Source organism: Vombatus ursinus, unplaced genomic scaffold, assembly GCF_900497805.2.
Source record: "Vombatus ursinus unplaced genomic scaffold, bare-nosed wombat genome assembly UNPS02014893.1, whole genome shotgun sequence".
Lineage (NCBI taxonomy): Eukaryota > Metazoa > Chordata > Mammalia > Diprotodontia > Vombatidae > Vombatus > Vombatus ursinus.
Genome location: NW_020954671.1, coordinates 9267621 through 9285192, shown reverse-complemented (window position 1 = coordinate 9285192; position 17572 = coordinate 9267621). Strand labels below are relative to the sequence as shown.

The 17572-nt window shown below is 35.9% G+C and overlaps 1 protein-coding gene across 6 annotated transcripts in view; it reads right to left on the bottom strand.

Annotated features, from left to right (window-relative positions):
- The window catches only part of SYNE2 (spectrin repeat containing nuclear envelope protein 2), a 415658-nt gene that overhangs the window by 75596 nt on the left and 322490 nt on the right, over nucleotides 1–17572 (bottom strand). For all 6 annotated transcript variants that reach the window (XM_027842877.1, XM_027842872.1, XM_027842874.1 and 3 more), the window contains 6 exons: nucleotides 13817–13969; nucleotides 10894–11064; nucleotides 9811–9941; nucleotides 7906–8110; nucleotides 2418–2597; nucleotides 1621–1740 (listed from right to left, as the gene is read on the bottom strand). In XM_027842877.1, coding sequence (XP_027698678.1) covers nucleotides 1621–1740; nucleotides 2418–2597; nucleotides 7906–8110; nucleotides 9811–9941; nucleotides 10894–11064; nucleotides 13817–13969 — 960 coding nt within the window. The remainder of the gene's footprint in view (nucleotides 1–1620; nucleotides 1741–2417; nucleotides 2598–7905; nucleotides 8111–9810; nucleotides 9942–10893; nucleotides 11065–13816; nucleotides 13970–17572) is intronic.

Here is a 17572-nt window from a genome sequence, read left to right as displayed (position 1 = left end):
AAGTGACTTGCTCAGAGTCACACAGCTAGTGTGTGTTATGTGTCTGAAGCTGGATTTGAACTCAGGTCCTCCTGACTCCAGGGCTGGTGCTCTAACCACTGTGCCACCTAGCTGCCCATATAGTCTTTATATATGCATGTATATATACACATATAGATCTGAATCCAGAATACATACATATGTATACACACAAATATATGTGTGTATGTATGTATATACACATATCTATATCTATATTTCTATCTGTGTTCCGGTACAATGGAAAAGAACAGTGAATTTGGAGTCATAGGTCCTGGGTTCATATCCTGGACAAAACACTTAACCTCTCTGGGTGTTGATTTCCCCAAGTGGATTCAATGACTGTTAAGTTCTCTTCCAGCTCTAAATCTATGATCTCAATTCCAATTGCTTTACTTTCAACATAGGTTCAGAGATTTAGATGTGGAAAGGATGCTTAAGATTACCCAGCAGAACCAGGACTCAAATCCTCTAACTCCTAATGTAAGACTTTTTTCCACTATGCCATTTACTCCCTCCATTCTACAGTCCCCTGCAATGAGAATCCAGGTTTAAAATCATGATTCAAAAGCTAAATTCAGGAGGCTGAAGCCTCGCACAAAATTTCCATTATGTTTGGTAACATAAATGATCAAAGTAAGGGAACTGATCGACACATTTTAGAATGATTTTCAACAAAGTTTACTTCCAAAAAAATAATTTGAGGAGGCAGAATCTTGGGAGTTGATGAAAATTCAAGAACTTATCAGTCTCTGGAAGTTCATGGTGAAAGTAATATAGAGTGAAGTAAACCAGGTCAGCAAAATAACATACACAATGATTACAAGGGTACAAAAAGAACAAAAGCAAAATAAATCTGAACATTGTATAATTCTAATGACCAAGGCTGGAAGAGCTGAGAAAGTGTACCATCCTCATATTCTTTGTGGAAGGGGACTGTGAGCGAAGTGCATGTGCCTTTTGCCACACTTAATTATTGTACTGGTTCTAGCCCAATAGAAATATGCAGTTTGAATTCAAATAATGTGACCACATTAGGGGACCTTAACATATCATAAGAAATAACTTAGCAATAATATTCCCTAGTACTTTTCACTACAGTTCCCATTCAGTTAGCTGGAATTATCTGATAGTGGAGTGTTTCAGTTAACTGGATTTGTTGAATGATTGATGATTATAAACCACTATTTTCTTAAGCTTTATTGAAAATCATTCTAAAATATGTCAGTTTATTTTCCTAATTTGGTAAAATTGGTTCCAGTTTGGAATGAATGAGCATATTTTACATATTATAACTTCAAATAGTGTAAATTTGAATACATGTGACCACCTCAGGGCTTCATTATTTGCACTAATTGGGACCAGGTTAAATCATATTTTCAGTTTTATGATTCTAGGGCAGATCAATGGCTTATGATTCAAGAAGACTTGAGTTCTAACCCCAATTTAGGCTTTAGAGAAAACTAAGAACAACATATAAGTGACTATGCTCAAAAGTTATTATTCTGATTGTATACCAGCCCTACAAAGCAACACAAACTGGCCCTCTCCTTATTCTTCTGATGGTCCAAGCCCTTAGAAAGATGACAGATTTGACCATACCAGGAGGAATTCTGGATCTTCTTCTCTTCCCTTGAGGTCCAAACTGTCTACTGGATGCTTGATACTGTCTTCCAAAGACTCTAGTTGGTCCCTGAAATCCTTCAGCTGGGAAAGAATATGCTAAAACAAGATACATTTTCATTAGAAACATTAGATACATATCTAATGAGAAGAGAAAAATAAAGTATTAAATATAATCTTTGGTTGTTTATGTATTTGATAGCCATATCTACTATACATGCTTCCAAAAATTTTATCTATATCTACATGTAATATGGCGATATGTATCAATATAAATTAAACATGTTTTAAAAGCTGGTGGTGACTTTGGATACTTGACGCTGTAAAATACATCCTAGTTTGTATCTTTTGTCTTTGGCAACTATCCCTGGCTTATGGCCAACAGAAAGGACCAAGGGAAGTATTAATTAATCTGCTCCCTCAGTTGTGGGTATTGGGAGCTAGTATACATGTTTTTTGTACAATTGTCACTAAGGGCCCAGCAACAAGTGAATAAAAAAAAATCAAGTAATTTATGCACAATTCAATTTATATACTTTTAAAATAACAGTAAATCTGGAATAAATTATTCAGAATAATGTGTTGTCTTATAAACAGTTACATACAATGAAATGTACAAACTCTCCATAAAACATGCTACTGTCATATAGGAAATTAATTTGGTTCAGCTTATAAAACTGAATTCAGTTGAAGCCAAGTCCAGAGACAGAAGGATCCCCTGACTGTGTATGAGATCACAAGATCAAAACCAAGCTGAATATTAATTTGAGCTATACCTCAAACTCATTTGACTTCATAAGCAGCATTTTTTGCAGGTAAGAAATCCTCTGAAGTGAAGAAGATTGATTAGAAAGAACATCTTGCTTGACAGGACCTGCTTGCTCTAGGTTTGGTTCAATGATTGCTGAATTCTGAAGAAAGGTTTCTTTTATGTTCTCCAGGTCATGCTGCAAGTTCTGAAAAGAAGAATGTTGAAAAACAACATTTTTTCCCTACTAGCAAGTAACGTTTTACACTGAAGTTTGTCTTTTTAAAAAATGCAAGCCATGGTAACCCACGCAGCTAAGCTTCACTCACTATGTGGTTTGGCAGGTTGCTCGCTTGAGAGATTGTTGTGAAATCAGCTATTCCAAGTCAAACAATAACTAAACATTAAACTGCTGCATCAATGAATTCTTCTATATTTTGTATTCTTAGCATTTTTAACACTGCTTTTAACATGACTTCAATGGTCAGTGTAACCCTCTACCCCACTGAGTCATTCTGATATAAACTGAAGCATACGGAGAGCCTTCATAGTCCCACTAGTTAGGATGACAAGCTAGGAGCTCTTGGGTAAGTACTCTATGTTCAGAATTTCTGGTAAGTGCCTTACAATACAGAAGGCAGGACTTAATCAGAAGGGGGAAAAGGATCTCAAGTCCATTCCCTTTAATTAGACAAAAATTTGGGCCAAAACTCAACTAGATAATAGGATAATAGTTTGTTTTCCATTTGAACAGCACCTATGAGTTTGGACATAATGAAATTTGTGAGGCTTCATAACAATTCAAGTGAATTTGAAATACATTTACTACCCATGCATTCTTTACTAATAATTACAAAATTATAGAGCAAGCTACACAAAATATAATGCTCTGAGCAGTGTGCAAAGTCACAATGTTCTCAGAACTAAAGGTTATATTAACATAGGCGCAAACCCACATTAACGTTCAAAAACAAGGATTTAACACTTCACTGATTCCTCTAGCTAGTCTCTATGATCCAGACACAGTATTTTAAGACAGAGACGTTGAAAAGGAATTGGTCCTTTCTCACAGTGATGTCAACAGTTCATGACCACTTCTAACTTCTGGAATTTTACATTCAGTATTAAGTGTTATCACAGTGCTTTGCAGAGTGCTTTGAAGTTAGTTCATAATGAACTTTTAAGGATTTGTCATTCTAACGATGTGGGCATTTCCTTCACCGACTCTACAATGTAACTGGTTTAGTATTGCTATGGCCAGAAAAAAAATCACTTTGAGGCCAACCAATTGATGAGCCTACCATCAGCTTGGTCCTTGGACAAAGAACAAATTGTCCATCACTGGCCCAGACTCTAAACCCTGATAGTGTCAGTAGTACTTGGTGAGAATCTGTGCTCTGCTGGCAAAAGCAGAGACTCTAGGCTCACATCCATATGACAGGGCATGGGATTAAGATTGTAGTGAAGGACCTTTCACATAGTAGGACTTTAAAAAAAATCTTTGTTACATTTCTCTCTTTCTGGCAGAGAGGCAAATGATCACAGGGGAAGAATGTTGCATATACTGTCAGATAAGGTCACTGCATTGGTTATTTTTACTGAACTATTTTTCCTTCTTATAAGGGAGAGTTCAATACCAAAGTAGAGGAGGTTCTGGAAATGACTATGATGTAAAAACAAAATGCATCAATAAAGTGGAAATTTTTAAAAATGGAAACAAAAATGGGAAAAAATGTTTATTGACCTGATGTTGGGAAAACAAAATCTGGTTCTTTTGACTTCTACTAAACCCCAAAACACATCAACTGCCCCAGCCAGGCCACTCTTTCCATCTGTCAGCTTTTTCAATGTGCTCTCTTGCTCTTTCTAGCACACATTCACACACACACACACACACACACACACACACATACACACACACACAACTTCTTGTGTCTTCATCAGTTTCCGCTACTCTTTCACATTTGACTGCTACCTCATCATTTAGTTCCAATCTTACATTTTCCCAAACCAGGGTCTTTCACTTAAAATCTGTGTGACCCTGAGCACATTACTTAACTTCTCTGGCCTCAGTTTCCTCAGGGCTTATGAACATTTACAATATAGTGTAATATTTATAGTATAAAACTTGTGAACATTTAGAATAGTGCTGTGAGGCTTCAAGAGAATCAAAGGACTTTGTGGTTCTTCCCACCTTCAAGTTATACACAGATAGCCTCATTGAAGAGTTAAGTGTGTGAAACTGAGGACAAGTCAACAGGTATTTATCAAGCTTTACTATGTGCTAAGTACTGTGCTAAGTGCTGGGGATAAAAATAAAAATAATAATAATAATAATGGCAATGAGGAAAACAATAACTAGTATTTATATAACACCTACTTTATGCCAGGGGTTGTGCTAAGCGTATAAAAAAAACCTCTCCTTCAATCTTCACAACAACCCTTTGAGGTATTGTTGTTCAGTTGTTTCAGTTGTGTCTGACTTTTCCTGATCCCATTGGGGGTTTTCTTGGCAAAGATACTGGAGTTGTTTGCAATTTCCTTCTCCACTTCATTTTACAGATGAAGGAAACTGAGGCAAAGAGGGTTAAGTGACTTGCCCAGGGTCGGTCAGATAGTAAGTGTCTGAGGCCAGATTTGAACTTAGGAAGATCAGTCTTCCTGACTTCAGGTCTGGCACTCTGTTCACTGTACCACCTAGTTGCCCCACCCTTGGAAGTAGATGCTATTTTTATCCTTATTTTACATTTGAGGAAACTGAGGCATACAAGGTTAAGTGGTTTGCCCAGGGTCACAGAGATAGTATCTTAGGCTGGATTTGAACTCAGGACTTCCTGACTCTAGTCCCAGCACTCTTCTCCACTGTGTCACCAAGCTGCCTCTAGACCATACAAAATTTAATTTTACATTAAAAGCCATCCTTAGCTCAAGGACTATACAAGCAAGACACTACAAAAGCAGGAGGCCTACAATGATGACCTCCAAAATAGAGGGTCTCCCAAGTTCCCTTCCCAAGCTCTAGATCTATGAGACTCTGTGATATTCATGTTTTATTGAGCTTCTATTATACTTCTTATTATGTATGTTGTTGTTCAGTCATTTTTCAGGCATGTCTGACTCTTTGTGACCCCAATTAGGGTGTTCTTGACAAAGATCCTGGAGTGGTTTGCCAGTTTCTTCTCCAACTCATTTTACAGATGAGGAAAATGGGGCTAAATGACCTGCCCAGGGTCACACAGCTAGTAAGGGTGTGAGTCCAGATTTAAACTTGGGAAGATGAGTCTTCCTGACTCCAGGCTCAGCACTCTATCCACTGCACCACCTAGCTGCCTTATGAAAAAAAATATAAGCAGTTTATCATAAACATTATAAGCTGTCTTAAATCATTCTTGATCTTTGGCATTTTCTCTTCCTTCCAATCCCCAGTGTCTTTTCTACTCTCTTTTGTGTGAGATCTTCCCCCATTAGAACGTAAATTCCTTGAGGTACTTTTTGCATTTAGTATATACTAAGCACTTAATAAATGCATATCGAATTGTTCTCAGTATCTCAAGTGTTAGTCTTCCACCTTCAACTGGACTCTCTGTAACTTGATGGTGGGAAGAATTGTACCCCATGATTTTCTTGAAGCCTCATAGGCACTCAGATTGCAAATGTTCAAACAGTTTTGGGTTTTCGGTTTTTTCTGATTGATTCTCTTGTTTACTCTCAAGTCTGTTTGTTTTCCAAAAAGAGTGGTGAAGCTTTCTAAAATCTCTGGACAAAATTCTTTTAACATTAAGCATGATGATGCAGCACAGTTCCTAGTTAGATACTCTCAAATCATACACAGATTCATTCCAATTATTCCTAGTTTCCATTTCTAAAACAGTTCCTTGATAGAGCATTAATGAAACAAAATTTTCATTAAAAGATGTGGAGTACCCACAGGGAATATGGAACTGTTATTAGGCTCTAAGGTGCTTGAAGTATCTGTATGGGCATGGGTCAACTTAAGACTTTTGAAACTAAAAATCAATAGAAATGATTTTTGAAATTAGAAATCAGTATAAATGATTTTTGAAATTAAATTTTTTAAATTAAAAATCAGCAGAACTGATACCTACTCCACGTGTAGGTGTCAATGAGCTTTGGTTCAACTTTGGTTTCCAAACAGAGGCATTTAAAAAGCTGAGTCTAGTTACTGAATACTAGCATGATGAACAAAAAGAGACTGAGCTTTGCAGGTGTGGATAAAAGAAATATGAAAAAAAAATCTTTTTCACACTATATTTGCTATCGCTATCCTGTCCAAACAAATCTAGCCAGCACATTGAATACCAGAGAAAATGATGATGCCTAGGCCTAGACAGATGATGATGATGATGATGACGATGACGGTGATGGCGATGGTGATGGTGGTGGTGGTGGTGGTAGTAATGATGACAGAGATAGGTTTGCAAAGTGCTTTACATATACTATCTCTTTTGATTCTCACAACAACCCCATGAGATAGGTTTATTATCCTCATTTTACAGTGGACAGAGGTTGAGTAACTTGCCCTAAGTCACACAGCTAGTAAGTATTGGAGGTGGGAGTAATGAGCTCAGGCCTTCTCGATTCCAAGTCCACTGCTCTACCCAATTTACACAAACAGCCTGAGATAACTGTTAGTACAAGAGCAAATGGTATGCTTCCTGTGAAAGAAGTACTCAATTATGTGTTGTTGGTATTTTTTCTCCCACTCTCCAACATACAATTGGTCTGCTTGAAATTAGCCTTTGTGGTTTTACCTGCCTATGTCTGTATGGCCATGAATCTTCATTGAAACACATTTGTTGCTTTCAAAATATCAGGTCTGGTATCATCTGCTATTCTTTCGTCCTGTTGCTTGATAGTGGAAGCAGCGTACCTGATCTATTACTGTCATCTCTCCTATCTGGCAGCTTCTTTTCTCCTTGAAGTTCTTTCTCTACCCCACGTTAATCTGTTGCTAATCACACCTGCATTCATTGTATATAGCAATATCTTAGGCACAAACTAGTAAAATTGCCTTGTATTAGTATTTGGCAGCTTCTTGTATGTGTGCATCGATCTATCTATCTAATATCACTTTGTCAAGAAGACTAGAGGAGGATAGTCCCTTATACTTTTAAATCCTCTGTACAATAAGGCTTAATAGTGACTGAATCAAAGCTCTATCCTGGATCTAATCCCTTTCCTGAGTTTTTGTGGTTTAATATGTACAGGTACAAAGTCAGCCCTCTGTTTAAAAATACCTCACTTCATTTAATGAACTCTTACCGATGGGTGTGCAACACGAGGCACATTAATAAACAAAACACAGTCCTTTCACCCAAGCGTACTTTAAGATTACCCAGTCTAGCCTCTTCCAATAAAGAAATAGTGATCCACACAGACGTCACTACAGGTTAGTCAATAGAAAAATATGAACTAGATCCCAGGTCTCCTGACCAGAGTACAGTGTTCTTCTACTCATGGTTAAGCAAGAGGAAGGGAAGGGTCTTTGTACCTACCTTTGCATCCTTCAGTGCCCGGGTTAGGATCTCACTCAGGTTGTCTCCAGACATGTTAATGTTCAAAATGTGTTTGAACTTCTCTTCAAGCTGTTCCAGCCTTGCTGTCGCTTCAGCATGAGCAACAGTGTAAGACTCCCAAAGCTGTAACATACCTTGGGCTGATTGTAACTGATCTGCAATTTCATGATTCACTCGAGTCCACCTGTCAACAAACAAATAAATGAAATATCCTATTTATTCCATTTTCCATAATCTGGGCTCTCCAACTGAAAGTAGAAAGTAGAATGATAATTGTTATTTCCAATAACGGCTTAACTGAAAATCAAACATAACCGAGGATTCTTTAATTTAAAACACAAATGTGTCACTGAAAGACACATGGAGAAGGCCAACCAGTACCTCTTGAAAGTGTCTGTAGGTAAGCTTCTCCAATAAGGATCTGATATTTAAAAGAACTGATTCAAATATATACAAACAAGAGCCATTCCTCAAAAGAATAAATATGAATTGGCAGTTCTCAAAGAAAGAAATCTAGGCCTGTCAATCATCATGTTAAAAAAAATGCTCCAAATCACTAATTAAAATAATTAGAAAATTATTTATCTCTATACATAGAAATTAAAATTAACTCTGAGGTTCTACCTCACACGTATTAGATTTGCAAGAATGAGGAAAAAGGAAAAAGAAAAATGTTGGAGAGGCTGTGGGAAGACAGACACACTAATTTACTATTGGTAGAGAAGTGAATTGGTCCAATTATTCTGGAAAGTTATTGGAATGATGTCTACAAAGTCACTAAATGTGCAAACCTTTTGGCCCAACAATACCATTAGTAGGCCTATATTTCTGAGAGAGATCAAAGATCAGTATGTATAAGAATATTTATAACAATAATTTTAGTTAAAGCGAAGAATTGGAAAACAAGGGAGGTGGTGAGGTACTCATCAAGTGGGGAATGGCTGAGCAACTTTTGACATATAAATATAATGGAAAATTATTGTGCTGTAAGAAATGATGAAAAGGACCATTTCTGAGAAACCTGGGAAGACTTGTGTGAGCTGATACAGTGTGAACATAAATCAGAGAAAAATTTATATAACAACAACATGGTAAAGAAAAACTTTGAAAGACTTAAAGAATTGTATTCAATTCAATGACCAACCTCAATTCCAGAGAACCAATGATTAAGTATGCTACCCACCTCCTGACAGAGATGATGGACTCAAGATGAAGAATGAGAAATAGATATTTAGACATGGGCAATGAGAGAATTTGTTTTGCTTAACTGTGCATATTTGTCACAAAGATTTTTTTTTAATTGAGGGGTGGGAGATGGTAGGGAGAGTAGAGCTAGCCATAAGGCTGGATTAGGGGAAAAAAGAGAAAGAAAAGAAGGTCATTGAAGTATTTAGAAAAATTCACAGAAGAGAATAGAAGGAAGGCCAGGAGGAAACACAGTCTTGCATGACAGCTTTGAAAGTTACATGTTGAATTTATTAAAGATAAAAGGAAAAAAACAAAATGTGTAATAGAGATGTGTGGTTTCATACACAGCTCTCTGTTCTATTTTGTATATGGAAAAGCTCATTGTATTAGGGTTTAGATTTTTTTTTAATTAAAATTAAAATTTCTATAGTATCTGTTTTCTTTCCTCATTCTGTTTGTGATTAGAGAAATTTCTATTTTACCTTACTCCCAGGAAACAGATTACATCCTCTATGATATTATATCTTTTTTAGAGGAAAAGCTTCCTGACAGCAGAAGACATAAGAAGACTGAAAATCAGTCAGCTCAGAAAATGATAAAACGTGATGGCTGTGAGGCATTGTTCTATTGTCCATATAACTTCATGTAGGAGCTGGTAAATTGGAGAGACACCCACTGTATTTATCTTAAATGTACCTGGTATGTGCTTCTTGACACTTCTGTTCAATTATCTCAGTGACCGAAGGACAGTACTCTTTGAGTTGACGAATAGCGTCCTGGAGTTTGCTCCAATTTCCTTCACTGCTCTCTGCTTCATCTTGAAGAAGCTAAGAATATGTATGAATAGGAATTAAGCACCATTTGATCTACTATCCTAAAGGGAAGTTTGCCAATATAACCAGATTCCAATAGCAGTTAAACACATTCAAAGACTGAAAGTAGTAAACAATTAGAAAAACCCAGTTTACAGTTTTACAAAACTTAAAGAATCACATAATTTAAGATTTTGAAGGGATGTCAGAGGTCAATCAGTCTAACCTGTGCCTGAACAGGAATTCCTGACAATTCCATCCATTAATAGGAAATTGTTACTTCTTGAAACACCCCGTTCTACTTTTGGACTGCACTCATTGTAAAGAAATTTCCCCTTACAATTGAATTATTTTGTGATTCATTGTGGTAAAGAACTAGTAAAGAAACTCTCTCCACTTATACTGATCTGCAATTCATCTATAGCTGCCACCTGTGGCAAAGGTTGATTAAATAACTTACCCTTGGTCACATAGTTAGTACATAGTTAGTACAAAACCCAGGTCTTTCTGACTCCAATTTTTAATTTCTATCCTATGCACTATTTCTAACCAGTCCCAGGTCACCAGACCATGTGTCACAAACTAGCATCCCATCCATCCAGGCCATCTTGCCATCTTCTCCACTATCTCTCTTTCCCACTCGTGTTCTGGGCAGAATAATCAAATCAATACTACCTATTCCATGTTGCCTTTTTAAATTTAAATAATTGATAAGTTAATTAACTCAAATGATTAATAATTTAAATAAATTTAAATAATTATGTGTACAAATATTTAAATTTTGATGTCAACAATTTGATCAATTACTCACATAGAATGTTAACTGGGCATTTCTACGAAGCTGTTTAGAGCTGTATTTTCTATGTACTGGTAACAACACAAAAGAGACTTCTGTCCAATACTTTGTGTCCAATACTTTTTTGTTACCTCCTAAGTTTTCTTTTTCTGACCTGCTGTGAATATTTACCTGAAGGTTCTTTACTTGACATCTCAAAGCTTCAAGAGATAACACGTCAGGCTTGCTGTGCTCCACACAGTACCAGAGTCGGATTGTCATCATGTTCACTTCCTCAAAAAGTTTGTCATAACTCCTTCCCTGCTGTAACACTGACTGCATGGAGGTTTCGAGTTGGTTGACCTATGGAAAAAGAATGAACAGGTTGATCTAAAAAGAGGTTCGCATTCTTTCATTACTTTGTTTGTTTTCTTCCAGGTTTGTACTTTTACTATTAACATCAACTTTGGGACGTCTCTTTGGACAAATCACTTATTTTTAGATAATAGGACAGGATAAGTACTGTTAAGAAGTGAAATCTTGGTGGTACTGGTACATACCAAGTAAAGAGTAACCAAGTCAGAATAGTTGAGACAGTATCTAGGGTGTTGTAGATAGGTTGACCATTAGGAGATGAAATTGGGATAGCTAATTATAGTAGCAATTAAATAGTTCATATTTATATAGTACTTTAGGGTTACAAAGTGTGACAAGTACAAAATTTTAAGTAAAAATTTTATTTAAAATATCATCCTACTACAATGCCTCACCATGATGATCCTGACTTATTGAAAGTTGTGCCAACACGGTGCAACTTCTGATACATCACAGCAAACTAGAAGAGCTTTAGAGTATGGGCTGGGAGATAGACTATTATTGTAGGACCAATCTAAAAGGTGGCCACCAGAAAGACCCAGAACAATCTACTAAAGCAGGAGGCGGGTTTGATAGGCACTGTTTGAGGGTAATCACACCAATGAATTACAGATCTTTGTGAGCTAATCTACTCAGCCTTTGAACTCCTACCCTGGGGCTGAGAAATGTCTAGATTGGCAAATTTACCCAGCCCAGTAAGTATACTTGCTTTTTAAAAAGTTTATTGATGTAAGCAAAATGTTTTTACATTACGAACATTTACAAATTGCCTTTACTTCATAAGAAGTTTCTGGTATACACATACAACAACTAAGCAAAACTAACAATACAGTGACTTCATCTGAAAGTATCTGTAACATACCACATCTGTAGCACCAACCTCTCTATTTTTAATTGTTTTTTTTAAATGAACAGAAGTATGTTTTCTCTCCCTGCCACTCCCTACCCAACTGGAAAAAAAAAGGAAAAGAACACACATGTGGATGAATGTGTATGCATATATGTGTATATATGCATATACACATATGTCTCATTCTATACCCTAAATCTGTCATTTCTGTGTTAGGAAATAGGTAGTATGTTTCATAATCAGTCCTTTGGAATCATGGATGGCCATCATATCGAACATCATTTTTACATCTTTCAAAATTGTTTGTATTTACAGTGTGGTTGCTTTCGTGTAAATTGTTCTTCTGGTTCTGCTTATTTCACTTTGTATCAGTTCATCAGTTTGCATCAAAGTCCATGACTCTTTCAAATCACCTATTTCATCATTGTATACAGCATAATATGGCTTTATCACCTTCCTACACCACACCCTATTCATCCATTATATCTAACTGTTTCCAGTCTACCAAACCATGCTTTACATTCCAACATCCCATCCTAGTCATCAATCCAGGACTTCTTGGTCATCTGTCCTACTATCTTGCTTCCTATTTCTTGTTCATAAGTATTGCCATTACTCTGTGGATCAATTTACTATCTTCCCTGACTTCCCAGATGAAAACTCCCTTCCCTGGTCACCAGTTCCCTACATGTAAGTGTCTCAGTTTATTAGACTATAAGCTACTGGAAGGCAGGGAATTTTTTGCATTTATATCCCTAGCACTTAGAGCAGTGCCTGACACATAGTAAGCATTTAATGAAGGTTTTTCATTCATTCACTTTTTAAAATTATTTGAAGAACTTACACATAAGTGGTTATCATATAGGGTCTGCTATGGCAAATGTAACCAATCATTATCAAACTATATAATAATAAAAATTTTGGAAAGGTGTACATTATACAGGACATTCCAAAAGTCTTAGCATAGTTATGATTCTGTATCAAAATGAAAATCCGTTTTTGGAATGTGATTACTTAAGTTACAATTTTTAGATTCAATTATATAGCCTAGTAGTCAGAATCCTGAAAACAGAATTTAAAATGAGGTTCTAAATATTTCCACAATAATGGCTTACTCAGTTTCCTCCCAAAGTTGAGTGAAAACAATATGGCAAATTCTAGTGTGAATTCTACATTTACATTAATATGCATCAAACATCCCTTAGCCTCAGATTCCTTATCCGTAAAATAAGGGGGTTGAACTAGATGGCCTGTAAGGTCGTTTCCAGCTATGGATCTATGACTCTATGGCCACATCCAAATTCTGTTGCCTTATAGGAAAGAAACAGGGCTAGATATCTCAGAAACGTATTTAGTCATAACTAAGATGGAAAGAAAGGAGTGGGAATTTCCAGTAGATAAGAAAGTAAAGATTAATATGACACCAAAAATATTCTTTGAGACTAGTTTCATCACCACACTTCTGCTCATGGTATAGCTGAAGAATACTTCTATAAGATATAATCAGGTAGAACAATGTTCCCACACCCCTGAAGCATCTACCCTGATGATGGAGCTCCAAATTTTCTTCCATAGAAACCATTGCCTCTCTCGCATATCTCTTCAATGATGGAGATAATGATTTATGATTAGCCAGAAAATGCTGCTATAAGTCAAACTCAAACAAGAGTATTATTTGGGGCAACATGTATGTTAGCCTTGCCCAATACAAACATTGGACTTGATGTAATATCCAGGGCTTTTGCCTCTACAACACAACTGAGAAGTCTTTAGCAACACATCCTTCTGCTCCTGAAAAGTGTATGGCATGGAACATTTCTCCATTAGTGAATGGAAGACTGTAAAGAAAGGATAAATGGAAAAAGATATATTTCAAATATATTCCACTACCTGATTGACAATGTTGTTCCTCATTTGATATAAATCATCAATTCCAGAAATGGTGTCCTGTAACACTGGCATTGGGCCATTTTCCAAAGCCATGTAATTCTCTTTTAGCTCATCCAGTGTTCTGGATTTAGTTACTAAGTGATTTTCTAAGTCCTAGAAAAGAAAGAAATATAGTTCTTAGCTGCATAGAATTCCAAAGTGTTCATGAATGGTACTAAGGACAGAGGATTACTCTTTGCAAGTCTGTTCAAGAGAACCACAGTGAACCTCTGGTAAATATTCCATTAGTAAAAAAAAAATCATTCATTTTATACAAGGATATAATTTATAATACAGCATAAACTACATTGCACAAGATGGTCTAACTGAACCTCTCTGCCTCTAGATTTCAGAAGAATTCAAACCAATTATGTTAGATTGCTTATAAAATCTAATAGCTATTATCAGGCCAGTTAGGTGGTACAGTCTGTCCTGGTGTCAGGAAGACTCATCTTCATGAGTTCAAATCTGACCTCAGACACTTACTAGCTATGTGACCCTGGGCAAGTCATTTAATCCTATTTGCCTCATTTCTTCATCTGTAAAATGAGCTGGAGAAGGAAATGGCAAAACACTCCATTATCTTTGCCAAGAAAATCCAAAATAGGGTTACATAGGGTTACATAGAGTCAGACATGACTGAAATGACTGAACAACAAAAAAACCGTCTATTATCAAAAGCCAATTTAATGGAATAATGATTTGTATAGTGCTTTAAGATTTGCAAGGAGCTTTACAAATATAATCTTATTTCATCCTCAGAACAACTCTATTGGTAGATGCTATCATTATCCTCATTTTACAAATGAGGAAACTGAGGCATACAAAGGTAGAGGGATTTGCCCAGGGACAGTGACCAGGGGAGGATTTGAATTCAGGACTTGTAGAGCTTATGTCCAATACTCTATCCAATGAGCTACCTAGCTGCTTCACAATCCCTTGGCAACAAAATTAGAATCCTTTGCACCTTTTTAGAGTCATTTGTTTATAACATAATTGATTCTTCTTAATTTATCCAAGTGAAAGAAAGACAGAAGTTTTCAATCCTGGAAAAAGCAGTCTTTGAAAGTAAGAATGACAATACCCAGATGGCGTGCTGCAAAACTTTATATATATATATAAGTTGCTCATTTGCTTAGCAGCAACAACTAAACTAAGGTCTTCTTTCTATAGCTTAGTTTATCGGCACCTTAAGCATCTAAATTACTCTGCTGAAAACTTGATGAAAGAAGCCAATTGCTACTACCTTATACTCTTGGAACACAAGCTCTTCAGACACTCTTTCTTAATGTCATCCTCTAAAAACACTATCATTCATTTCAAAATATGTTTTTATGATTTTAAGCTTAACCGTATTTCCTATCATCAACCTGGAATTTCAAACAACTTGATTCTTTCTATATTTTACAGGGTAATAGCTTGGAGTACTTCAATCAAAATAATTCTTGACTTTCCTCCTGTTTTGAAATGATAAAAACTAGTTCCTCCCTTCCCCCAAAGACCCAGCTGTTTAGAAATCTTTGAAATACTTATTTACTAACAAGTTGGCATGTTTTCCCTATACTTCAGGCAAACTGTTAAGAGGAGAGCTCCTCAATGAAGATGAACTGTTATTAGCAGAAAACAGCAGGGAATAAACAACACAAGAGAGCTAAAGAAGTGACATAAGGCTTCTCTTCTGTCACTATGGTAATAAAATTACATGAACATTTTAAAGAGGAAAAATAAAGGTAAAATTAATCTTAAGGAATCATGGAAAACAGTTTCCACAAGAACATGGTGTTAGCATTGTAGTCTGAGAATTTGCTATAGTTGTGGTAAATATCATTGTAGTTTTCATATTTCCCTATCTCCCCCTTCTCTTTCCTTTGAAAATCCATCCCTTTCTTCTTCATATCTTCATCCTCTTTAAGTCTGATTTTCTATATATTATATGGTTTTAATTTGTAAAGTGAAAAAGTTCTAAGGTATACAGAGTTTATCAGGTGTGCTTTACCACTCCAATTTGTCATTTTTGTTGTTGAGAAAAGTCATACTGAATCAACGTAAAGAAATTTTCCTTCACGTGAAATAAGAAAACACTACACACAATGTCTATGATAACATATATGAAAACAACATTCAAATGAATTGAAATGACCAATCTTGATCTCAAAGAAAAGAGGGCGAAACAAATTTCTTTCCTTTTGCTAGAGATGTCACAAACGATGAGTGTGGGATGCTGAACATACTATCAAACACAGCTGCTTTGTCAGTTAGATTTTGATAAAAATTTTCTTTGTTAGAATTTAATGGGTAAGAGGATATGTTAGAAAATGGTCTTGATGTTTTAAAAAGGACATAAATAAAAAGGTATTAATCAAGAAAAAGGGCAAAGTCATGTTCTGTGATATTTTAAAAATATTAAATTTCTCTGCAGCTACCATGATGAATTATCTACAGGGTGTCTCAAAAATCTTAGTGTAGTTTGTGGTCTAAAAATACAGATTTTAAGGATACTGTATAACTGGAAATTAAGATTTTAGGGACACTGTATAACAGGAAATAATAACTTATGGCCTAAAACTACACATAATGCTACAGGGAGATACAGAAGGCAGAACCTCCATGCCATCTTAACCAATTTTCCTCAGTAAAATTATTTCAGGTTTGGCCATCTTCTAGTCATTTAGGACTTTTACTAAACTTGAAAGTATAATTAGTGGTCTTGAGTTTGCATAACTTCCCTCTGAATTCTCCAGGGGAAGAAAGAATGCAATAAGTTTAGCTGATATGAAAATATCTGGGGTGGAGCCAAGATGGTTGAGTGAAAGCAGTGACTTGCTTGAGCTCTCCCCTAAACCCCTCCAAATACCTGTAAAAAATGACTCTAAACAAATTCTAAAGCAGCAGAACCCACAAAAACACAAAGTGAAACAAATTTCCAGCCCAAGACAACCTGGATGGTTGATCAGAAAGGTATATCACACATAAGAAAATCATGAAAAAAAAGTCAACAGCTTGCTAAAGGAGACCCAAAAAAATACTGAAGAAAATATCTGGCTTGAATAATTAGCGAGACTGGTGAATCTCCATGCTAACTTCCTTGTCTACTGCTACATAGGAAGAAGGCAAAATAGCCTTTGTAGAAAAGAAAGACAACACAACAAGAGACTTGTCACATATCTAGTTAATGGATGCAAAAATTATTCACTAACAATGGAAGTTAGTGTTAATGGAATTTCCATTTTACTAACACATAATTACCATGAAGAGCTCAAAGGTATTGCCCATCATTATTCACAGCATTATCATAATTTGCAGATTGCCAATAGTAGATGCAATGCATAAGAAAAGGAATATATCAAAATCCCTCAGGACTAATGCTAAGTTGGATTTCTGTTCTAAATGTGACAGGAACTCAGTGGAAAACATTTCTTTTTCATCACAATACATATCAGCTAGAAGAAAATTCTCTCTCTGAAGAGGGTCAGAATGAAAGAACTAAAAAATAACTTTACAGCAATTTTGTAATTAGACGATTGGCCAAAAGAGAAATAAGTCAAAATAACTGGTAGCTGACTACACTTAATCTCTGCAAATTTTTTGGCTGAAAAAAAAAAACCTCTAATACCCTCAAAAGCTTCCAGTGACAAAAAAAACAAAGAACCCTATGAACTGTTCTCCCCAAATTTTCTCAAATGAAGGTTAACATGCATATAAAATAAACTCTACCTC